This window comes from Rhinoraja longicauda, chromosome 44, assembly GCF_053455715.1.
Source record: "Rhinoraja longicauda isolate Sanriku21f chromosome 44, sRhiLon1.1, whole genome shotgun sequence".
NCBI classification, from domain to species: Eukaryota; Metazoa; Chordata; class Chondrichthyes; order Rajiformes; family Arhynchobatidae; genus Rhinoraja; species Rhinoraja longicauda.
In genome coordinates, this window is record NC_135996.1 from 8,208,503 (window position 1) to 8,233,249 (window position 24,747).

Consider the following 24,747-nt stretch of genomic DNA (forward strand, 5'->3'; position numbering starts at 1 on the left):
GATGAACAAACGACAGATTTGCTGGACCTGCTGTCAGTGGACACCTAGAATCTGCCCGTGAACTTGAGCTGGGTATAAAATAACTGGATTTGTATAGTGCTGCAAGGATACAGTGATCAACTGTATTGCAGCATTGTAAAGTTGTGAATGCAGTAAATATTCTACGCACAGCAAGCTCGCATGGCCATATAATATACAGAGAATGTGTATCAGCATTGAAAGAGCAGATATTGGTAGGTAGTGATTTATTGTATCAGCAATGACAGAGCAGACATAGATAGGGAGGGGTTTGTCCAGGGGGGATAGGATGGATTTATTGTACCAGCAATGACAGAGCAGACATAGATAGATAGGGAGGGGTTTGTCCAGGGGGGATAGGATGGATTTATTGTATCAGCAATGTTGGCTGAAACACACATTGGCTCCAGGACACAGGACATACACCTCAGACTGCCATGGCTCCCATGGTGAAAGAGCTAGCTAGCACTCTTGAGTTTAAAAGTGAATGGCAGCTTGAGTGAGGGTGGACACCAAAGGTGAATGCATCTGGAAAAGAGCCCTACTCAAAGACTGAAGTGGAGGGGTGATGGGGAAAGGGAACGGGGATTGGCAGAAGCTGTCATTTGTTCCATTAAGGATCACATCCTTCGCTTCAGTGCCTGTTTGGCTCAAATTCCACCTTGCACTAAGAGATACTGATAATCTAATCTTCAAGATAATGTTTTACTACTATACTTATTATTTATAAGATGGCAAAACTCAAACTTGTTGTCACCTACTTGGTCTACCTTACGTTCTCTCCCACTTTGAGTATTGGCGCTGTTCTGTACTAAGAACCTGGACCACTCACCTAGGTTACTCAATGAAAAACATATTTAGCAAAGAGAGGAGACAAAGGAAGACGTATCTCTTCAAACCTTTTACATCTCATGCTGAACATAAATAGAATGATTCTGAAGTGCAGTCATCTTTGAAATGTAGGAAACATAGTTCATTTGTTTTAGTCATGTTGATTAAGGGACAGATACTGGTGCACACGATTATTTGTTTTGTGATTCCCTCCATACCTGCCTGTACATTACGCAGCTCAATGCTACCCCTCTGTCAACACAGCGCTCCCTCAGCACAGTCCCTCCCACAATAAGCTGGTCCCTCAGCACTGCACCGGGGCATCAGTTGAACTTTTTCGATGGGTTATATCTTCTGATTCAAAGGAGTGTAATATTGAATGAGCCAAGGCTACTTTTATGCCGGCTTGAATTTGGTCCCAAAAAACAGAGACATCTCCAGAGTGTTGAATACAGTTTATCAGGACTAGAGTCCTACAGCACAGAAAGAGGCCCTTCGGCCCATCGTGTCCGTGCCGCCCGTTACCAAACACAGTCTAATTCTAATCCCATTTTCCCGCATTTGGACCGTAGCCCTGAATGTTGTAGCATTTCAAGTGCCCATCCAAATGCCTCTTAAACGTTGTGAGTGTTCCCGCCTCCACCACCACCCCAGGCAATGAGTTCCAGACTCCAACCACCCTCTGGGTGAAAAAGTTCTTTCTCACATCCCCCTGAAACCTCCCTCCCCTTACCCTGTATCTATGACCCCTCGTTGTTGAACCTTCCACCAGTGGAAGAAGTTCCCCGCCATCTACCTTATCTATTGCACTCATGATCTTGTACACCTCGATCATGTCCCCTCTCAGCCTTCTCTGCTCCAGGAAAAACAACCCCAGTCTGCTCAGTCTCTCCTCATAGCCGAGGCCCTTCATCCCTGGCAGCATCCTGGTGAATCTCCTCTGCACCCGCTCCAAAGCTATCACATCCTTTCTATAATGTGGTGACCAGAACTGTACACAATACTCCAGCTGTGGCCTCACCAGTGTTCTGTACAATTCCATCATTACCCCCCTACTTTTATATTCGATGCCCCGGCTAATGAAGGCCAGTAACCCATACGCCTTTTTGACCACCCTGTCCACCTGTCCTGCTGCCTTCAAGGACTTGTGTACCTGTACTCCAAGGTCCCTCTGTACCCCTGTCTTCCCTAGGGTCCTTCCATTCATGGTGTATTCCCTCTCCAAGTTATTCCTGCCAAAGTGCATCACCTCGCACTTTTCAGGATTAAATTCCATCTGCCACTGCTCCGCCCATCTGACCATCTCATCTATATCTTCCTGTAGCTTGCAGATCCCTTCCTCGCTATTCACCACCCCCCCTAACTTTGTGTCATCTGCAAACTTGCTGATCATGCCCTGTACGTTGACATCCAGATCATTAATGTAGATTACAAACAGTAAGGGACCCAACACCGATCCCTGCGGCACCCCACTGGACACCGGCCTCCAGTCACAGAAGCACCCTTCTACCATCACCCTCTGCCTTCTGTCACTAAGCCAGTTTTTTTTATCCATTTTGCCAAGGTGCCCTGGATCCCATGGGCTCTTACCTTCTTGACTAGTCTCCTGTGTGGGACCTTGTCAAAAGCCTTACTGAAATCCATGTATACCACATCCACTGCACTACCCCCATCTACCTCCTTGGTCACCCCTTCAAAAAATTCAATCAAGTTAGTCAGACACGACCTTCCATTAACAAAGCCATGTTAACTATCCTTAATTAACCCTCGATCCTCCAAGTGAAGACTGATTCTGTCCCTCAGAATCTTTTCCAGCAGCTTCCCCACCACCGATGTCAGACTCACCGGTCTGTAGTTCCCAGGTTTATCCCTACTGCCCTTTTTAAATAATGGCACCACATTAGCTATCCTCCAGTCCTCCGGTACATCCCCTGTTGCAAGAGAGGCTCTGAAAATTTGTGCCAGAGCCCCTGCAATCTCCTCCCTTGCCTCTCTCAGCATCCTGGGATACATCTCGTCAGGGCCCGGAGACTTATCCACTTTTAAGCCTGCCAGAGCCTCCAGCACCGCCTCCCTGTCAATAGCAATATGCTCAAGAACATCACAACCCTCCTGCTCCATTTCTAAGTCCGCATCGCCCTCCTCCCTCGTAAAAACAGATGCAAAAAATTCATTTAAAACATCTCCTACATCCTCTGGCTCCACACACAGCTTTCCACTATGGTCCCTGATGGGCCCCATTCTTTCCCTCGTTATCCTCTTACCCTTGATATACTTATAGAACACTTTGGGATTTTCTTTTATTTTGCCCGCTAGTGCTATCTCATGGCCCCTTTTTGCTCTCCTAATTTCTTTTTTAAGAACCGCCCTACACCTTCTGTATTCCTCTAATGATACCTGTGCCTTAAGTTCTTTATGCCTTCCAAAAGCCCCCCTTTTTTTTCGAATCAATCCTACTATATCGTTCGACATCCAAGGTTCTTTGGACTTGTTTGTCCCACCCTTAAACTTTAGGGGAACATGCTTCCTCTGTACTTTTTCAATTATTCCTTTGAATGACTCCCACTGTTCTGATGCGGTCCTCCCCATGAGAAGCTGATCCCAGTCCACCAGGGCCAACTTCTGCCTTATCAGATTAAAATTGGCCTTGCCCCAATTTAGAAATTTCCCCTCTGGTCCCTCTTTATCCTTTTCCATTACCACCTTAAATATCACTGAATTGTGATCACCGTCACCAAAGTGCTCTGCTGCTGACACTTCAGCCACCTGTCCGGCCTCATTTCCCAAGATTAAGTCCAATACCACCCCCTCCCTTGTTGGACTTTCAACATATTGGCTCAAAAAGCCCTCCTGGATGACCCTTAGGAACTCTGCACCCTCAGGGCCCTTGACACTTTGGCTATCCCAATCAATATTCGGGAAGTTGAAATCCCCAACTATTACTACCCTGTTGTTTTCACACACCCCCGAGATTTGCCTACAAATATGTTCTTCTATTTCCCTCTGACTGTTTGGGGGTCTGTAGTATACACCCAGTAAGGTGCATGCCCCTTTTCTATTTCTCAATTCCACCCAAATAGCCTCATTTGAGGAACCCGCTAATATGTCATCCCTTCTTACAGCAGAAATAGATTCTCTGATTAATACTGCAACAACCCCTCCCCTTTTTCCCTGCTCTCTGTCTCTCCTGAAGATTCTATATCCTGGAATATTGAGCTGCCAGTCCTGCCCTTCCTTCAACCATGTTTCCGTAATGGCAACAATGTCGTACTCCCATGTGTTCAGTAACACCTTCAATTCATCCCCCTTGCTTCCAATACTCCTTGCATTAAAATAAATGCCGTTCAGACTTGCCCTACCCCACTGTGCTGGGGCATTCTTGTTCTGCCTCCCAATCTGACCAGTTTTTTCCTCTATATTTACCTTCTCCTCACCCCCTATACTAGCTCCATGCTGTATCCCAACCCCCTGCCACATTAGTAGACTAATTTTGAACTAGCACAGTGCCAAGAGGGCATCTCACCTGCCTACCTCATACATGAAGATTAGGAGGGGTGGGATGAAGGCAGAATAACTAGGCAATATTGAAGTATCAAAAAGGTTTTAACTTGACCGACAGTGACTATGGTGTAGCCATGACCTCTACCGGACCGAGGCCAGACGACAACTATCAGACACCTCTTCCTACCTATCCCTGGACCATAACCCCACCGATAAACACCAGACCTTTATCAGCAGCACCATCACTGACCTCATCATCTCCGGCGATCTACCCCCCAGTGCCTCCAATCTCATAGTTCCCCAGCCCCGCACGGCCCGATTCTACCTCCTACCCAAAATCCACAAACATAACTGTCCCGGCAGACCCATTGTCTCTGCCTGCTCATGCCCCACCGAACTTATCTCTACCTACCTCGACTCCATCCTATCCCCCCTGGTTAAATCCCTCCCCACCTACGTCCAAGACACCTCACACGCTCTCCATCTCCTTGATAATTTCCGGTTCCCAGGCCCCCACTCCCTCATCTTCACCATGGATGTCCAGTCACTCTACACTTCCATCCCCCACAAGGATGGTCTCGAAGCCCTCCGTTTCTTCCTCGACCGTGGAACCAGCCAATCCCCATCGACCAACACTCTCCTCCGCCTAGCAGAGCTGGTTCTTACCCTCAACAACTTCTCCTTTGACTCCTCCCACTTCCTCCAAACCAGAGGCGTAGCTATGGGCACTCGCATGGGCTCTAGCTACGCCTGCCTCTTTGTCGGGTACGTCGAACAATCCCTGTTCCAGACGTAAACTGGCCCCATCCCTGAACTCTACCTCCGCTACATCGACGACTGCATTGGTGCTACCTCTTGCACCCATGCAGAACTCACTGACTTCATACACTTCACCTCCAATTTCCATCCTGCCCTTAAGTATACCTGGACTATCTCTGACATCTCCCTCCCGTTTCTGGACCTCACCATCTCCATCACAGGAGACAGACTAGTGACGGACATTTATTATAAACCCACTGACTCGCACAGCTATCTGGACTACACTTCTTCCCACCCGGTCCCCTGCAAAAAGTCTATCCCCTACTCCCAATTCCTCCGTCTACGCCGCATCTGCGCCCGGGATGAGGTGTTTCACACTAGGGCTTCTGAGATGTCCTCGTTCTTCAGAAAACGGGGCTTCCCCTCCTCCATTATAGATGAGGCTCTCACTAGGGTCTCTTCTACATCCCGCAGCTCCGCTCTTGCTCCCCCTCCCCCCACTCGCAACAAGGACAGGATCCCCCTCGTTCTCACCTTCCACCCCACCAGCCAGCGGATCCAACATATCATCCACCAACATTTCCGTCACCTACAACGGGACCCCACCACTGGCCATATCTTCCCATCCCCTCCCCTCTCTGCGTTCCGCAGAGACCGTTCCCTCCGTAACTCCCTGGTCCACTCGTCCCTTCCTACCCAAACCACCCCAACCCCTGGCACTTTCCCCTGCAACCGCACGAGATGCAACAACTGTCCCTTTACCTCCCCCCTCAACTCCATCCAAGGACCCAAACAGTCTTTCCAGGTGAGACAAAGGTTCACCTGCACCTCCTCCAACCTCATCTATTGCATCCGCTGCTCTAGATGCCAACTTATTTACATCGGCGAAACCAAGCGCAGGCTCGCCGATCGCTTCGCTGAACACCTGCGCTCGGTCCGCATTAACAAAACTGATCTCCCGGTGGCCGAGCACTTTAACTCCCCCTCCCATTCCCAGTCTGACCTTTCTGTCATGGGCCTCCTCCAGTGCCATAGTGAGGCCCACCGAAAATTGGAGGAACAGCACCTCATATTTCGCCTGGGCAGTTTGCAGCCCGGTGGTATGAACGTCGACTTCTCCAACTTTAGATAGCTCCTCTGTCCCTCCCTTCCCAGATATCCCTCTATCTTCCTGTCTCCACCTATATCCTTCCTTTGTCCCGCCCCCCTGACATCAGTCTGAAGAAGGGTCTCGACCCGAAACGTCACCCATTCCTTCTCTCCCGAGATGCTGCCTGACCTGCTGAGTTACTCCAGCATTTTTGAATAAATCGATTTGTACCAGCATCTGCAGTTATTTTCTTATACTATGGTGTAGCCTTCAGTTGAGGCTGTGTTAAAAGACAGAGGTCAATTTGATCAGAATGCATTGATATATTTCAGAAAGCATTTAGCAATCATTCTCTGTTCCATTACAAATGGCAATATTTACAGTGTTGATGACAACGCTTGTTAGGTGCTGACACAAATTACATGGAATGTACTGGCCAGAAACAGGCTATTGGCCTGTGCCAGTGCTTTCTCATTACACAAACATCCCCCCAATCAATCTCCACCATTATCTTCATACTTTTGTTCCATACACTCCAAAACGTTTATCTGACTTGTTCCAAGTTCATCTCTGCTCTTTGACTTAACCACCCCAGAGCAAACGCCATGTTGTCAGTGCTATTTGGGGAATGGTCTTTTTTCTCAAAGTTAGTAATAAATGCAGCTAGTACTGGCTTATGTTTCGATGCCCATGTCTGGTCTCCCGTGCTATCAAACTGCTTCTTTATTAAAAAAAAACCATTTTTCTTTTATCGGAGTCCAGAATATTTGAAGGTTGCATGTTTGTGACAACATCCAGTAGAATCCCGCCCAACCTGCCCTACAATTACAACAGTAGAATACGCCCTGGGTGAGTCGTTCTGAGGAATTCAGAAATGAGAATAAACAAAACAAGGTATCTCAACTGGATACATACGTGGTATTTTCTTGAAAACTGTGCTGCACATGAATCGTTGAAAACGTTCAGCATAGAAACCAGGTCTGTGCACAGACACCGTATCCTGAAGGGACAGAACAAAATGGACTTCAATTTACAATGGGGAACAGCAAAAACTCAGGAAACACCACAGCTTTAAGAGTATTCATAAAAAGTTAACCTGATGAACACAAAACAATAGAGGCCACTCGGCCCCTCAAACCTTCCCTACCATTCAATTTGATCATGACTGATTGCCCCTGTCATTTCCTGATAGCCTTCAATCCAAAATGTATCCATTTCTACTTTCAATATTTCTAATGATCAGTCTCTATCACCGCTGGGGAAACATCTAGAATACCAACGAGTCATCATCCTTGGAGAGAACAGATTTCTGTGCACCTCAGTTTTAAATGACCAGCCCCCATATCTTGTTCGTGACGCTCCCACAAACAAAAACTCAAAATGGCACTTTCAACAGCAGATAAAAACAAAAAAAAGGCCAGTTCAAGGCAAAGAGGGAGGGAGTTGTAACATGACTTATTTTCAAAGTGGCAACTGAACTCTCCATTCCCTGCTTATACATGCCCACATCAAAACTCTTAAATGCCACGACTGTATCTGCTTGTAGCACCACCCCTGGCTGCATGCTCCTGGCACACACCTCTCCTGTAAAGCAAAACTTGCCCCACACATCTCTTTTCAACATTTCCCTTTTCACCTTAAAGCATTGCCACCTCGTCTTTAATATTTCCACTCTGGAAGAAAGTTTCAGAACGTTTACTTATTTATGCCTCTCATGATTTTATATATTTTTTAACAGGTCTCCCTTCAACCGCTGGCATTCCAGAGAAAACAATCTGAATCTGTCAAACCTCCCCTTAAAGCTAATACCCCTTAGTACTCCATCAAACCTCTTCTGCACATCCATCCATTAATGGGGCGACCACAACTGAATGCAGAAGTCCAAATGTGGCCTAATCATCGTCCCATAATGCAGCATGCCCTGGCCAATAAGTGCACCATATGCCTTCTTGACTACAATTTACCCGATTTGCCACTTTCAGGGAGCTATAGACCAGGACCTTAATTTCCCTCTGAATATTAATGAAGTTAAGGATCTTGCTATTAAATGTATACTCTCCCTTTTTAAAAACTATTTAGAGACACAGCGTGGAAACAGAGTTTTCGGCCCACTGAGTCCACGCTGACCATACACTAGAACTATCCTACACACTAGGGACAATTCTCGAACCTCAAACGATACAATAAACCTTATTTATCCCAGGAGGGAAATTGGTCTGGCAACAATCATAAAACACAAGATACATGAAATTAAAGCGACGAGTGGAAAGTCCAGGATTGGGGATGTGCAAAGAATGGGGAAGGGGAGAGGAAGGGAAAACGTTTCCCACACAGAAGCTGAGGGTAAATGGAACAAGTTGACAAGTAGTGGTGGAGTCAGATACAATTACAATGTTTAAGACACTTAGACAGGTGCATGGATAGAAAAGGCACACATGCCAAATGCAGTCACATGGAACTGGCTCGGGAAGGCAACCTGGTTGGTTTGGACCAGTTTCCATGTTTATAGCTCTGTGAGTCTGTGTGGACGAGCTGTTTTTCTACTTACTCCATCATGTACAAGAGCCTTCCAAGAATGTTCCAACTTTTTTATAAATCTAAAAAAGCAATGAAGAAACATTAAATCGACATGGAAACGAGATCTGCACAAGGCATTTAAACACATCACCGAGGCAATCAAGATTCACAGTACAAAGTGCCGCATGGAGCATCAAATTAAATTTGGCACCAGCCCATACAGGGAGCTACAAGGGCAGATCACCAAATAATTAGCCAAAGAGATCGGTCCAGAGGTGTCTTTATAGGCAAGTGAGTTGGAATGCTTAAGGGGATACTAAGAGTTTGTAGATCTGAGGTGGACCACTGGGAGGAAAGGGGTTAACAACAATGTGGAGGGGTTAGGCCACAGAAGGATGCATTATCAAGGAGAAGCTAGGTTACACAACCTCATCATGTGTCACATAAGCAGTGGTTAATATTGTGCAATGGATTCACCACAACGCAGATTAATCTTATTAACGCCGTAACATTTCTGAAAGGGCTTCACTGGATCTTAACTCAAATCTAAATTTGCCAGCAAGTCAAAGAAGCAATATCGGGACAGGAATCAGAAGCTGAATCAAAAGGGCAAAAATTATGGGGCAGCTTCAGAGAAAGATGAAGTGGTTTACGGAGGGAATCCTAGAGCTTGGGTTGAACCATGTGACCAAGACAGGAACAGGAAAACAAGGCCTGTTTGGCCATCGGGGGTTACAGGGACAAGGTTGGGCAACGTCACAGGAAATGTGAACACAAGGGTAACAATTTTAAATGAAAGGCATAGAAACAATCCATAAACAATGCAAGCTCTGGGAAGCAGAAATATGATATGTTAGCATTGATCAGCAGCATTTTACCTGTAGGACTGCAAGATATCTATGATGCCGATGTACAGCAAGAGGCTCTCCCCTTTGGAGTTCCGAGCTGGAATACCTCCCATTCTAAATGTGAACACAGAAAACAGCATTACCTATCTATCCCAATATTAAAACGGCCCTATTCTGAGGTACTGCTGCTGGCAGGGAGACACAAGCAGAACACTGAACTAAATGCATGGCCATGCTACCATTGCTAAACCAGTAACAGGGAGGGACAAATCTGTGTAGACAAAAGACTTCACCTATATTTTAAGCCGAAGCTTCCTTTCACAACCGCTTAATGCGCTAAACTAACAATGCATTTTTGCTGATAGCTTGTTTGCAACATTAATTCAAATTGATAGATAAATAATGCCCAAAACACAAAAAAGACTTTGCGTGATTCTAACCCACCTCTTTTCCAGAATACAATTGTCCGAGATTTCTGGACACATTCATGGAATAAATCTTTTACTTATTTGTTCACCTGAGTTGGGTGTTGCCAACATGATCATTTCCCATCCACAACTGCCTTCTCACAGCGCTCTCCTTTTTAGGGACAAACTAAAAATCAACCACACTAGTGGGTTTCGAGTCAGACCAAGCTCGGGCCACACAAGGTTTCACGTCACTCGAGCAGTTTCACTCTCATTATTACTGAATGTAATGAAATCTCATTACTTTCAAACATACTATATCAAAATTATTGAATTGGATTTAACACTCATGTTGCTGTGCTGGGATTCAGAATGTCAACCGCCATGCTCAGAAATTAACCCGAGCCTCTGACTCGGGAGTGCAAGTGCTGTCTATTGAGCTAAAGCCAACAAATGATCTAATGACAGTCACACAGGCATGCCAGAAACTTACTGTTCATCTGTTTCACCGGTGTCTCCCAGTCGCGATTCACCTTGGATGGCCTCATATGCAGTGGAGTAAAGGGATCTTTGGCCCACCGGCCTTCGTAAGTCCGAGTGCCCAACATCGGAGCTACCTTGCTGTCTCTCAGTCTCCTTCTCCCGTCTGGCGCTATCCATGTTATGAACCCCGACTAGCAAACTGTAGTCCATGATTTTAAAGCTCTGTAACACCTATGCAGCGAATATAAAGAGAATTAACCTGGAACTCAGATGGCAGCTGCATTCTAGACACCAGGCAGGCTGAGAATGCAAAAACAAATGCCCAAGCACATGCAGTTCAGGGAGCAAGTTCATGGAAAGAAAGTTCTCCCTCAGACTGTGTGGCTTTCCTCCCACAATGCAAAGACAAGTTGGCTGGCACTATAAACTGCTTCTGGTGTAGGTGGACGGTCGTATCGTGTGAATGGATGTAGGGATAGGTTTCAGGAAATATTATTGGGGGAATGGGATTGCTCTGTGACTTTGCAGAGACTTGGGCTGCATAACCTCTTCCCATTGACCTCTACACAATCTTATTTTCTAGTTGTCTAGAAATAGGAAATATTTCCAGTGTTGAGTGGGAAGTGAAAAGGTTGGGGATCATCGAGGACTTTGCTGAACGACAAGAGCACTGAAGAGCTCCTCACTTGACAAAATGTAAAAGCACATTACAATAGAATTTCTCATCTAGGATAAGGGCACACCTGCAACTAAAACCTGAGACAGTTCAGTTCACGTTACTGCATGGACAGAAGCACACATCACTTGAATTAAAAAATGCATTGCTTGCACAGCACTAGAAATGAGAGTTCGAGACGGCTGCTTTTGATTCTCAGTTAAAGCTATGCCCACTAATGTGACCCACAGCAGTTCATTGGAATAATGGCCAGCCATTCATCCCTCGAGCCAACACAGAAACTGAAGGCCATTCAGTCTCTTAAATGTAGTGAACAAGAACAACAGCAGACTGGCATTCCAACACATCACACATGGAACTGAGTCTGCCCATCCAGCATGAAACATTGCTGATCCGAGTTTTGATCTCAACTTCACTTTGCTGCCCAAACACAGCAGGTCTCCATTCTTCTGTACCGTAAACATCTACAGCTTTCAGGGCCTCAGTGGCTAATCATTCTTGCACATCTGGGAGAGAATTCAAAAGATTCAAAAGCTCCAAAAACAAATTCCACCTCTGCCTCAGTCTTCAGTGGTCAACCCCATCTCCTGAGATATGGGCCCAGTTTTAGATCCCCAACAAAATGAAACACTCGCAACATGTACCATTACATGGTGCAATTTAAAGTTGACAATTAACTTTAGGTGGGCCAAATGACAGTCCAGTGGGCCGAATGACCCATTTCATGCTGTACCTATAAATTAAACCACACCATATTCCAGAAAATAATTACAAGCAGATAATAAATGCCAGCTTTGATCATGTCTCACAAATAAATTGAAAAAGTAGTTTGTTTTAAAGGATCCACAATGTAATGCTCCAGGAAACAAATTAATTTCATGAACAATTTCACATGGCTGGTCTAAGTGGAATTTCAAGTCTCTCAATTATTACACTGTGATTTTTACAAGTTTCCATTATTTCCAGTTGATATTCCAACCAACGGCAAAGGTGCAGTTAAAGGTCTTGCTAGCTTCTCACCACCCTGTAACTATCTGAAATCTATCATGGGAGAGGAGGAGGAGGAGGAGGAGGAACCTGGCTGATACTTACTAAACAGTCCCTTTGAATAGTTTTACATAAGGCACTATGCATGTCAGTATCCAAGTAAAGACCATCTGGAATATCATGGAGAAAGTCTAGGTCTTTGAATGTTGGTCGTGACTTGTCACGCTCTTTCTGGGACGCTCTGCGCTTGTAAGTAGATCCTTTCAAGTCATATTTCAGGTGCATTTTCATCACTCGAGGAAGCAGGTTGTTCATGACAACTAGTCGAATATTGTTCCCCCCTGATTGGATGCAATAGAGCCCAAAGAACTTGGGCAACAATGTGCGAGGATTCTGGTTCAAGTTCTGAGGCAAGGACAGAGAGAAGAGGCAATTATAAAAAGAGTAATCTAACATTTAGGATTTTCCATCATGTATTCAAACAACTTTCATGCATCAGTCAGTGAAATTGAAAAGGTCAGATTTAGAGCTAAGCTAAAGGTTTAAAGAGAGAGTTTGTATCAGAAGAAAACTGTCACTGACGTCAGGATTTGAAATATCTCCCTTGAAAAAGTGGAAACCAATTCCAAGAGTAATTTTGAACAGATGTCAGGGTTAGGGTTAGAGCAAAACATGTGGGTGGGTGGGGGAGGTAGAGAGAAAGAACTAAACTTGTACAAAGTGTGTAGGAAAGAAAACTGCAGATGCTTGTTTAAATCAAAGGTAGACACAAAATGCTGGAATAACTCAGTGGGTCAGGCAGCATCTCTGGAGAGAAGGAATGAGTGACGTTTCGAGCCGAGACCTTTCTTAAGACCAGACGAAATGGTGGAGTAACTCAGCAGGACAGGCAGCATTTCTGGAGAGAAGGAATGGGTGAGGTTTTGGGTCGAGACCCTTCAAAGGGCTTACTTCTATCCCTCTTTTCAATAAAGTTACAAAGTACACAGGTAACAGATTCATATAGAATAAGGGGTACGCAAAATGCCAGGTTTGGAAAAATGCAAGGATCTCAGCTGGAGGTAACTGAGAGAGGCTGGGGGGGGACGGGGGGGGGGACAGGAAAGGAAATGAAAACAAATATGAGAATCACTGAGTGATGCCTTTGTTGGTTTGAAATGGTGGGTGACCATGAATTGGAAATAGAAATTGTGAAAAATCAGTTAAATCTAATTCATTGTCATATACAGAGAGGTATAATGAAAATCTTACTTGCAGCAGCATTCAATGCACAGGCTCAGATAATACACAATCAGATTATATATAAATTATGCATAAATTACACAAATTTTGGAAGACAGTAAAAAGACTGAAACATAAAAAACATTAGTGCAGAACATAATTAGAAAACAAGTGCATTGTGTGCATGAGCTGCTCTGTAGCGTTTTGCTGCCGAGGCAGGATTAGGATTTTGCAAGTCGTTTCAAGAACCCGACAACTGCTGGAAAGTAGCTATTCTTGAACGCGAACAGCACAGGAACAGGCCCTTCAGCCAACCACATCTGCACTGACCATTATGCCAACCAAACTAATCCCATCTGTGTCTACTCTATTCCCATTCAGTCTAAATATCTTTTAAACATCACCATGGTATCTGCTTCTACCACCTCCCCTAGCAACACATTCCAGGCATCTACCACCCTATGCAAAAAAATCATCAATCGCTTTTTAATTTTGCCCCTCTCAAAGTAAACCTATGCTCTCTAGAATCTAACATTTCCACACGGGAAAAAAAGATTCTAACTGTATGCCTCACAATTGTATAAATGTCTATCAGGTCACCCTTGCCTCGAATGCTCCAATCTCTCCTCAAAAGCTGGTACTCTCCAATCAGGCGAGATCCCATGAACCTCTTCTGCATTCTCCCCATAGACTCCATATTCCCCCTATATGGTACCAGGACTGTACACAGAACTCCCCCCAAATGTGGCCCAACTAAAGTTTTACAGAGATGCAACATGATTTGCCAATTTTTATACTCAATAAAGGTAAACTTGCCAAACACCTTCCTTCGCACTCAGTCTCCTTGTGTTACTATTATTAAGGAGCTTTGGACTTGCACCTCAAGATCCCTCTACCAAGACCCTCTTATGGGTCCTGCCATTTAATGTATACTTTCCCCTTACATTTGACTTTCCCTTGTGCAACACCAAACACTTGTCTGGATTAAGCTCTTTCTGCTATTTATCTGCCTGGAAGTCCAACTGATCTTACAAACAGCATCGAGTAATAATTTAGCAACAATGACAATTTTTGATTGCAAGAAATACAACTTTTCCAGTTTCTAAATATTAAAAAATGCCAGTTCATTTGGATCTCAAGGTCAATCGCATGTCTCTGTGAATTACTTAATTTCAACAGTAGTCACAGAATCACACAGCACAAAAAATGGCCCTTCAGCCAAACTCGTCCATACCGATAAGGATCCCCCAACTAACGTCGTCCGATTTGCCCGCATTTGGCCCATAGCCCTCTAAACCTTTCCTATTCATGTATCTGTCCAAGTGTTTTTTAAATGTTGTTATTGTAGTTGCCTAAAACGACATTCTCAGGCAACTTATTCCATATACATACCATTCTCTGAGTGAAAAAGTTGGTCCTCGGGTTCCTATTAAATATTTCCTCTCACCTTAAATATATGTCCTCTGGTTCTTGATTCCCCCTAAGCTGTGTAAAAGACTCTGTCATTCACCCTATCATATTCCCATATGATTTGGGACACTTCTGTAAAATCCAGATTTTCGAGTGCACTATTATCATATGTACTGAAACGGAACAACTAAATTCTTACTTGCAGCAGCAGCACAACAGGTTTGTAAACCCAGTACTCAAGAGATAATATAATAAATAAACAAACAAAAAAATTACCCCTTAATCTATTGTGCTGCAAGGAATAAAGTCCTAGCTTGCCTAATCTCTCACTGCACCTCAAGCTCTGGCAACATCCTCGTACATCTTCTCTGCACTCTTTCCAGATTAATGACATTGTTCCTATAGCAGGATGATCAAAACTGAATACAATACTCTAAATGTGGCTACACCAATATCGTGTACAACTGTAACATAACGTCCCAATTTCTGTACTCATTAGCCTAACCGATGAAGGTCAATGTACCAAAGCCCGCCTTTACCACCCTATTTACGTGTGATAGCACTGTCAGGGAACTGAAGTCCTATACTCCAAAGAGAATTACAAAAGATCCTTACTAGGTGAGAGCAGAAAGTAAACTATTCCCCTTTTGCTATCAGCTTGTTTATGCCATAACAAGTGAAAAGAGCTTCCCACACACAGCCAAGCAATTTACTACCAATACTCAAAGTGTTGGAGTAACTCAGCGGGTCAGGCAGCATCTGTGGAGGGAACAGATACGTGACCTTTTTAATCGGGACTCTTCTTCAGACTGAAGGACTCCATTCTCTCCACAGATGCTGCCTGACCCATGGAGTCACTCCAACACTTTGTGTTTTGCTCAAGAATCTAGCATCGGCAGTTCCTTGGCTCTCCACCCTACCAATACTCAGCAGAAGGGGTGCATCCCAAGTGTGTAAAGTCGGCACCACGCCATAATGAAAAGGGCGCAAACCTCACAAACCTGGATGGCATCTGAATAAAATCTCCCCGAACCTAAAGCTGCTGGATCCCTTGATAAATAATTTGGTACCATGAGTTTTGAACGAGGGAAGTCATAGAATACTCAAGTACTAAACTAACTATCGAGACCTAGTGAGACCGCACCTGGAGTACTGTGTGCAGTTTTGGTCTCCAAATTTGAGGAAGGATATTCTTGCTATTGAGGGCGTGCAGTGTAGGTTTACTAGGTTAATTCCCGGAATAGCGGGACTATCATATGTTGAAAGACTGGAGCAACTAGGCTTGTATACACTGGAATTTAGAAGGATGAGAGGAGATCTTATCGAAACGTATAAGATTATTAAGGGGTTGGACACGTTAGAGGCAGGAAACATGTTCCCAATGTTGGGGGAGCCCAGAACAAGGGGCCACAGTTTAAGAATAAGGGGTAGGCCATTTAGAACTGAGATGAGGAAAAATAAATTCAGTCAGAATTATAATTCTGTGGAATTCTCTGCCTCAGAAGGCAGTGGAGGCCAATTCTCTGAATGCATTCAAGAGAGAGTTAGATAGAGCTCTTAAGGATAGCAGTCAGGGGGTATGAGGAGAAGGCAGGAACGGGGTACTGATTGAGAATGATCAGCCATGATCACATTGAATGGCGGTGCTGGCTCGAAGGGCCGAATGGCCTCCTCCTGCACCTATTGTCTGTTGTCTATAGTACAAAATAAACAGTAGTAGACACAAGGAACTGCAGATTCTGGCTTTACACAAAGTGCTGAATTAGCGTAGGGGGTCAGGCAGCATCTCTGGAGAACACGGATAGGTGATGATTCAGGTCGATTCGAAATGTCACCTATTGATGTTCCCCAGAGATACTGCCCCCACAGATACTGCCCCCAGAGATACTGCCCCCAGAGATACTGCCCCCAGAGATACTTCCCCCAGAGATACTGCCCCCAGAGCCCCCACAGATACTGCCCCCACAGATACTGCCTCCAGCACTTTGCGTCCTTCAAAATAAATGAATATGTGGAAATCGACCCGCAGTCTGATATAAAACGATGGGCATTTAAAGACTCACCATGTAATACCCAGGTAGTAGTTTCTGCAAGAACTCCGCTTCCTTGTGCTGAACCGTTTTAATGATAAACTCATCATCAGCAGACACATAGAAAACAGAACCACTAGCACCTGGGTTACTTAGCTCAAACAGCGCTTCGTTACACAGAGAATACTGTAGGCAGAGGAGAGAAAGGGGGGGGGGGGGGGGGAAGGGGTGGGAAGAGGAAGATAAATTTAACACAACACATATTCAGTAATGCAATTTTTTGAAAGCATAACTATTATTAGATGGTCATTACACTGAGATAACCTACATCATCAACCTTACAATAGCACTGGGCCTCATCTTTGGAATTCCCTCTCCAACAGTACCATGGGAAATCTTTCACCTGAAGACCGCCATTCACCATCTCTTTCCCAAGGCAATAAGTGACCTTGCCAGTGAGAATCTTATCTCAAGAAACAATTAAGAGTGACAAAGAGTCTTTAAACTAAACATGGTCATCATATCACAGCACTTTAGACAGGGCCTGTTTCTGAGTTATATAACTCTGGATAGTTTCTACACTGTATGATTCTTCAGTCCAACTCGTCCATACCAACAGATTCCTCATATGAGCTTGTCCCATTTGCCTGTGTTTGGCTCACATCCCCCTAAACCTTTCCTATCAAACCACAAAAGATCAAATCTGCCCCTTAATGCAGTAAGTTCACGGATGTTCTGGTCTTGGCCTCTATACTACTTCCCTGCTCTTTACATATCTCATGAGTTTCTTCTAGTTTAAATGTCTGCCTTGCACATATTCAGTGACCACACTTTCACATCCCTTAGGTTTTAGAATTCCCCGACAGACACACATGCGCTCAGCATTCATCCATGTCAATCTCCCTTAATCGTGTGTAGCTGGGACACGTTGGCCGGTGTGGGCAAGTTTCCACACTATATCACTAGATGACTCGAATTCCATTTCAGCCAGTTGGGTCTTGGCCCAAAAGGGCACCCATTCCTTCTCTCCAGAGATGCTGCCTGTCCCGCTGAGTTACTCCAGCACTCTGTGAAACATCACCCATTCCTTCTCTCCAGAGATGCTGCCTGTCCCGCTGAGTTACTCCAGCTTTTTGTGTCTATCTTCAGCAAGTTCACATTATTTCTCTCTGCTTTGGGTATCGGGGGTTATGGGGCGAAGGCAGGAGAATGGAGTTGAGAGGGAAAGATAGATCAGCTATGATTGAATGGTGGAGCAGCCTTAATGGGCCAAATTCTGCTCCTTGAATTTATGCTTAAATATAGGCACAACCTGTTCAACCTTTCTTCACACGTCAATGCCTTCATCGTACGAATAAGCTAATAAACTTCTCTGTGCAGTCTTTAACAAGAGCTGTCTTTTCTTAGATAGAGAGACTAAACCACAATGTAGTTCTTCGGATGCAATGACCCTATGAAATTGAATTCTTTTATAGCCATATCCCTTGCAATGAAGGCCATCTTGACTCCAGATGCCTCCTGTTTTCTAATTGCCCTGCTACTGCCTGCTTAATTTGCACTAGCAATTTTGCATGGGTATTGGCCCATGTATCCCATTTCTGACTCCTTTACAGGCAAAGATAGGGTAGACAGTCAGAACCGTGCTCCTAGGATGGAGAAATTAAATACTGACGGGCATAGCTTTAAGGAGAGTAGGGCAAAGTTTAAAGGAAGTGTGAGATACATTTTTGTTTGCACTGAGGATCATGCCAGGGATGGTGGTTGAGGCATAAGGAATAAGATAGTGGCATTTAAGATACTTTTTGATGAGCAAATGGATATGTAGGGAATTGTGGGATATGGATTACTCTCTGTGCACCCGGGTAAGAGTTGTGCTTGGCATCATGTTCAGCACAGACATTGTGGGCCAAAGGGTCTGTTCCTGTGCTGTACTGTTTCATGTTGAATCCTCAAGGGACTCTTCAAAATCTACAAAGGTTTGATGGATGACAACCAGTGAACATCATCTCTGTAGCCACTTCCTTTTAAACCCAGTTGATCCAAAGAACCGGTCCCTTTTCAAATAAAAAATTCTCCAAGTTATATTTTGATTCATTAACTATTCCAATCTTGCAGTAAATTTGATCTGCTGTGGATCACTACTGATACTTTAATCGGCAAGACACTCATCCATAGACAAGAGTCTTAGAGCGGGAAACAGGCACTGTGCCCAACTCGTCGATGCTGGCCAACTTGATCCAGTCCCATTGATCTGTGTTTGGCCCGTGTCAATCTAAACTTTCCCTACTCATGTTCCAATCTGGTAGTTCATTCCACACATACCCACTATGTGTGGGGAAAAGTTGCTTGTCAGGTCCCCTTTAAATCCCCCCCCCCCTAAATGCACGCCCTCTAGTTTAAGACTCCCCAGACCTGGTAAAAAGGCTGTAACCATTCACCTTATCTAAGGCCTTCATGATTTTGTATCTCTCTGTAAGGTCACCGCTCAGCTTCTATGCTCCAGCCTCTTTTTACAACTCAAACCCTGCAATCTTTTTTGGACCCTTTCAGGCTTAATGACACCCTTCCCACAACTCATTCACTAGAACTCCACACAAGGACCTGGCGTGGGGGGACTCCGTGAGGGAGAACAAAGCAGGAACCGGCCGGGGGGGGGGGGGGTTCACCGAGAACTAAGAGGACCAGAAATGGACCACATGTGTACATATTGAATACTTTGTAACTTTGTCCCCGCCCTTCATTTGGAGACTCTTCGCATTCCATGCAAAACAAAAATATTACTGTGACTTCTCACATCTGACAATAAAGTATCATTATGGTTAATGATGGGTAAAGTATCATTCATTTATTCATCATTCATCTAGCTTTACTTTCAAGATTACAAAACAGCCAACCACCTTACCAAATAATCATCTGGTCGAATACCGAAGAGCTCCCGAAAATAACGGAATGCCACAGGAGCATAGGTCTTGAACCGGAAATCAGAGTAGTGATGCGCTGGTGTCAAGTTACTCCCTTCACTGAGAAACAAAACAACAAATAACTGATTTTGTATGAAATAGGCCTGGGGAAGGCAAGGATCAGCATGCTGCAGGAAAATAAAGCAACTCCTTGAAAGGTAAAACAGCACGAGGCTCTCGTTCCCCAACCTGAAACCTCATTTCCTTTCTTTAGCCCAGACCTACAAGCATAAACCAGTTTTACACGACAACCTGGGAAATTGGAGGCAGACAGTCAGTCCCTCAAATTGGCTGCACCACAGATGATCTTTTAGCACATAATATTTACTTGTCTTACTCAATAGAAGTCTGTTAACCTCAGACTTCAATGTTGCTGCTGGGCATCCATTGGTTCGTGGGAAGATCATTCCAAAGATTCACTGGTCTCTGGACAAAGAAGCTTCTCATGAAAAGAAATGCTTGGTTGAAACACAAGATCCGGCGAAATCTCAATAAAGAATATGTGGTGACGATATTTTCTTTAGTGGGAGAATCTAGAACTGGGAGATTTATGTTTAAAATAAGGGAATACCCACTTGATTTGAAAGATTGATTGAAAGATATTGCTTGGGCAAATGCTCTTTGGCTCACTGGGTCTATGCCAACCATTGGTCCCCCACTCACACTAGACATACGTCACCCCACTTTTAAATCTGTTCCCTGCCCACTGAGGGTAATTTAGAGACAGCGATTAACTTGCATGTCTTTACACAAAATTTCCACGTGAGAGGAAAGCATAGCAGTGAAAGCAGAGAAAGTGCAGTACTCGAGGTCAGGATTGAACTTTTGTCCTGGCGCTGTGAGGTGGCAGCTCTACCAGCTGTGCCACCCATCTTCAGAAAGAATAACTGAAATCTTTACTCTGAACGTCGAGTCTCTTTCGAGCTTCATTCCTCAAAAGGCAGTGGAAGCAAAGTCTCAGAATACTTTTAATGCAAAGTTTAATTCTTGATAATAGGACAAAAGGATACGGTGGTGGGGGAGCAGCTGGGAATAAGGAGTTGAGGTTACAGTCAGATTAACCATCAACTTATTTAATGACAGAGAAGGCTTGAGAGTTTGAGTGGGCTACTGCTCTTGATTTGTATACGTTTACATGTCTCAGTCCTGACAGTCTTTTCAGGTGAGGCAGAGGTTCACTTGCCCCTCCAACCTTATCTACTGTATCCGCTGTTCCAGGTGTGGACTCCTGTATATCGGCGCGACCAAGCGCAGGCTCGGCAATCGTTTCTCTGAACACCTCCGCTCAATCCGCCTAAACTGACCAGATCTCCCGGTTGCTCAACACTTTAACTCCCCCTCTCATTCCCACACTGACCTTTCTGTTCTGGGCCTCCTCCATTGTTAGAGTGAGGCCCAGCACAAATTGGGGGAACAGCACTTCATATTTCGCTTGGGCAGCTTACACCCTAGCTGCATGAACATTGATTTCTCTAACTTCAAGTAACCCTTGGTTTCCCCCTCTCCATCCCCTCCCCAGTTCTCCGACCAGTCTTAGTGTCTCCGACTACATTTTATCTCTGTACCGCCCACTCCCCTTACATCAGTCTGAAGGGGCTCGACCCAAAGCGTCACCCATTCCTTCTCTCCAGAGATGCCTGTCCCGCTGAGTTACTCCAGCATTTTGTGTCTACTTCATCTTTTCTGACCGTAACAGAATACAAAATGCAGCTCATATGTAATTAAGGAAAATGTAGTCAGTGCCAAGGGATGGCTTGCAAAGGAAAGTCAAGAAAGCTCACGCCTGTGGTAAAAAAGTTCTCTCTTTAACCCGGCAGACAACAGTAGGCAAATCTGGTGCTGCAAGAGTTGGCACTTGGAGAGATGGAGGAACATCTGGCAAAAGGATCCCAATCTTTTTACAATTTGAGTTTTTTTGCCCAGAGTAGATAATCCCTTAAATCATTCGAAAGATTGCCAGTCCACAGATGGGAAAGGTGTGTGCAACCACTCAGGTGGGGAAGACTTAATCATTGTATGCATTGTGATTCATCCTTTAAAGCAGGCGGCCCAGCATCAGTGACAAGGGGAGGCTATAAGGATGTTTAAAGATAGTCAAATTAAAGTGTCAACAGCCCAACAAAATGGAGTACACTCAACGTACTAAATGTGGTTCTTTTCGATAAGCATCGGTAAGCCAGAAGGGGAACCGAATCCAAAAATGATAAAGTGTTACCTGGGGAAGAAGATGCTCTCCACCACATAGAAGTCCTGCATGAGAACATCTCGCTCGGGCTTGGTGCTGAGGCTCCCCACAGTGTGTGTAATCCCCAACTGAATGGCACCTCTGAGGGCTGAGGATGTTGTCTAGACAAGATGTAAACAGATGCAAGTGCAAGGTCACAAAATAAGGCAGAAATTCAAACTTAAAACGTATCAATATAACATGGCCATAACAGTGAGAAGCTGCTCGGAAAATCACCTTGCACTTATACAAAGTCTGAAGAAGGGTCTCGGCACGAAACATCACCCATTCCTTCTCTCCTGAGATGCTGCCTGACCTGCTGAGTTACTCCAGCATCTTGTGAAATAATTGCACTGATACAAAGCACATCCTCATAAGCAGTTGTTTGCTTTAATTCAAAGATTCAGCAACATAGCAGTAAAATGTAGAGACAAGGCATTGTAGATACTGGTTACAAACGGCAAAGTGCAACTCAGCGGGTCAGGGAATCCAAACTGCTCCAATCAATTTTAATCTGACCACCTCCAGATCACAACAGATTCATCAAATAATCCTAATATTTTTTGAAAGTCATGATTGTGCCTGCCTCTACAATTGTTAGTTGATAGTTGGGGGCTCCTGGCAAATGCGCTGCACAGAACCTCCACACTTCAGGTTACAAGAGGAAAGAGGGGTTAAATAAGGGTGAAAACAGATGAAGATTCCTGCCCCTCACCCAAAACATGTGTATGTCCAAAAGTAGAAACGAGTTAAGGATAGCTCAGGATACATGTGATGGCCATGTGATACATGTTAAGGATAGCTCAGGATACATGTGATGGCCATGTGATACATGTTAAGGATAGCTCAGGATACATGTGATGGCCTTTGTCACAGAATAACTGGATCTCCATCACCAAGTTGTTTAACTCTCCTGTCACTTTCTGAAAACTTTACATTTTCTTTCCCCTGCTACGATTTCAATTGAAAAGCTGCTATTCCATCACAAATGAATCTCGCTTGTGCAAAATGGTCAAAAGTGGTAACGTTTGCCAGTAAGTGGAATATTTTCCATTCACATAAACCCATCTTCACACAAGACTACCTTCAAGATTATATGTTTAATTTCAGTTTAGTTTAGAGATATAGCATGAAACAGGCCCTTGGTCCCATCGTGTCCACGCTGACCAATGATCACCCCAAGCTCTATCCTAGGGACAATTTACAATAGCCAATGAACCCACAACCTGAACATCTTTGCGTGTGAGGAACCCGGAGCACCCAAAGAAAAGACACGTATGTGGCCACTGGGAGAACATACAAACTCCACACCGTCAGCCCCCGTGGTTGAACCCGGGTCTCTAGCACAGTAAGGCAGTAACTCTACCACTACGCCACTGTGCCGCCTCGTCTGGACTCACCTTCTTCTTCCCTCCACTTTCGGCACTACCTGGCCTGTTCTTCTGGTCCTTTCTCATGGTAGCAGATGCAACACCTGTCGTTTCATTTCCTCCCTTCCCACCCTCTGAAGACCCAACAGCTTTTCTCACTGAAACAATGATTTTGTTGCAGACCTTCCAATCCAGTGCATTGCATTCAGTATTCATAGTGTGTCGCCCCTACAACGGAGGAGCCAAAACAGATTACGTGGCTGCTTTGGAGGGCTTCTGCAATCAGTCCACAGTGGCAACCACGCTGCTTGTTGTCTGCCACTTTAATTCTATGTCCCACTCTGACGTATCTATGACCCCATGCACAAACAAGCTTGAAGAATAGCTCCTTTGTCCCCGAGAGTTACAAACTAATGCAGGTACATAGTGAGAACATAAATAAAGGAATGCATGTTGCAAAATAAAGAACATCTATGCCATTGGCTCAGGTTGCATACCCATGTCTTGTGCATTCCCATGAAATATACTGCTGGCCCTTCATTGTCACAGGGCCCAAATCCTAGAACATTCTTCCGAACATCTGCTTCGGGGAACCTTCACCAGAAGGACTGCAGATATTCAAGCTGGTGGCTCACTGTCTGGACAATAGAAGCTGACTCTGCCACTGATGCCAAGAACCCAAACATGAATAAAAAGCTAAACTTAAAACACAGAACTCTACTAGCCAATCATTTACGGTAGGGTGCCACAGGTGAGGGAGGGAAGAGAGGAAAATATTCTTAAAAATATAAAAAAGGGTGACACAAAGGGAGGGAATAATTTCCCTGATGAGTTCCTTTAAGGAAGCATGGGATGCTGGAAATTGTGTTAAACAGGCAATGGTACAATGCAGAAAGATCTTCTGAAGGCCTCTTCAGCTCTTACCTTCATCAGCTCACTTGTCACAAGAACCATTTACAGGGCAGGTCAACCACTCACCTTTTTGTACGTAGTTTCACCAGTCGAGTCCACTCCTCTGTGACCTATCTTTTTCAACGACATGCTGTGAGAAGAACCAGCCATCTGCAAATAGGAGCAAGCAACTGAAGGTTACACCCAGGGCTCAGTGCATATTTATCTAAATACTAAAATTATCATCTTGTTCGGTTTGTTTGTTCCTGAACTATAGCCAAAACAGTACACGATAGCGCAACAATTTTAGGCCCACCTTACTCACTGCCGTCCTGTGGTGCTATGGGTGAACTTTCATTCAAATCGGTGTTATACTTTTAAAGTTATTCGCATTTTAAAGTTTGGGGGGAGGGGGGGGGGTGGGAGAGGGGGGGGATGGGAGAGGGGGGGGTGAGAGAGGGGGGGGATGAGAGAGGGGGGGATGAGAGAGGGGATGGAGTGGGTGAGTGGGGGGAGGGGAAGGG

At 44.7% G+C, this 24,747-nt stretch overlaps 1 protein-coding gene across 4 annotated transcripts in view; it reads right to left on the reverse strand.

Annotated features, from left to right (window-relative positions):
• Positions 1-24,747, reverse strand: part of LOC144612418 (phosphatidylinositol 4-phosphate 5-kinase type-1 alpha-like) — a 60,615-nt gene that overhangs the window by 20,028 nt on the left and 15,840 nt on the right. For all 4 annotated transcript variants that reach the window (XM_078432039.1, XM_078432038.1, XM_078432036.1 and 1 more), the window contains 9 exons: positions 24,311-24,394; positions 21,954-22,084; positions 19,681-19,798; positions 16,812-16,964; positions 12,223-12,522; positions 10,465-10,685; positions 9,595-9,678; positions 8,748-8,796; positions 7,115-7,199 (listed from right to left, as the gene is read on the reverse strand). In XM_078432039.1, the coding sequence (XP_078288165.1) occupies positions 7,115-7,199; positions 8,748-8,796; positions 9,595-9,678; positions 10,465-10,685; positions 12,223-12,522; positions 16,812-16,964; positions 19,681-19,798; positions 21,954-22,084; positions 24,311-24,394 (1,225 nt within the window). The remainder of the gene's footprint in view (positions 1-7,114; positions 7,200-8,747; positions 8,797-9,594; positions 9,679-10,464; positions 10,686-12,222; positions 12,523-16,811; positions 16,965-19,680; positions 19,799-21,953; positions 22,085-24,310; positions 24,395-24,747) is intronic.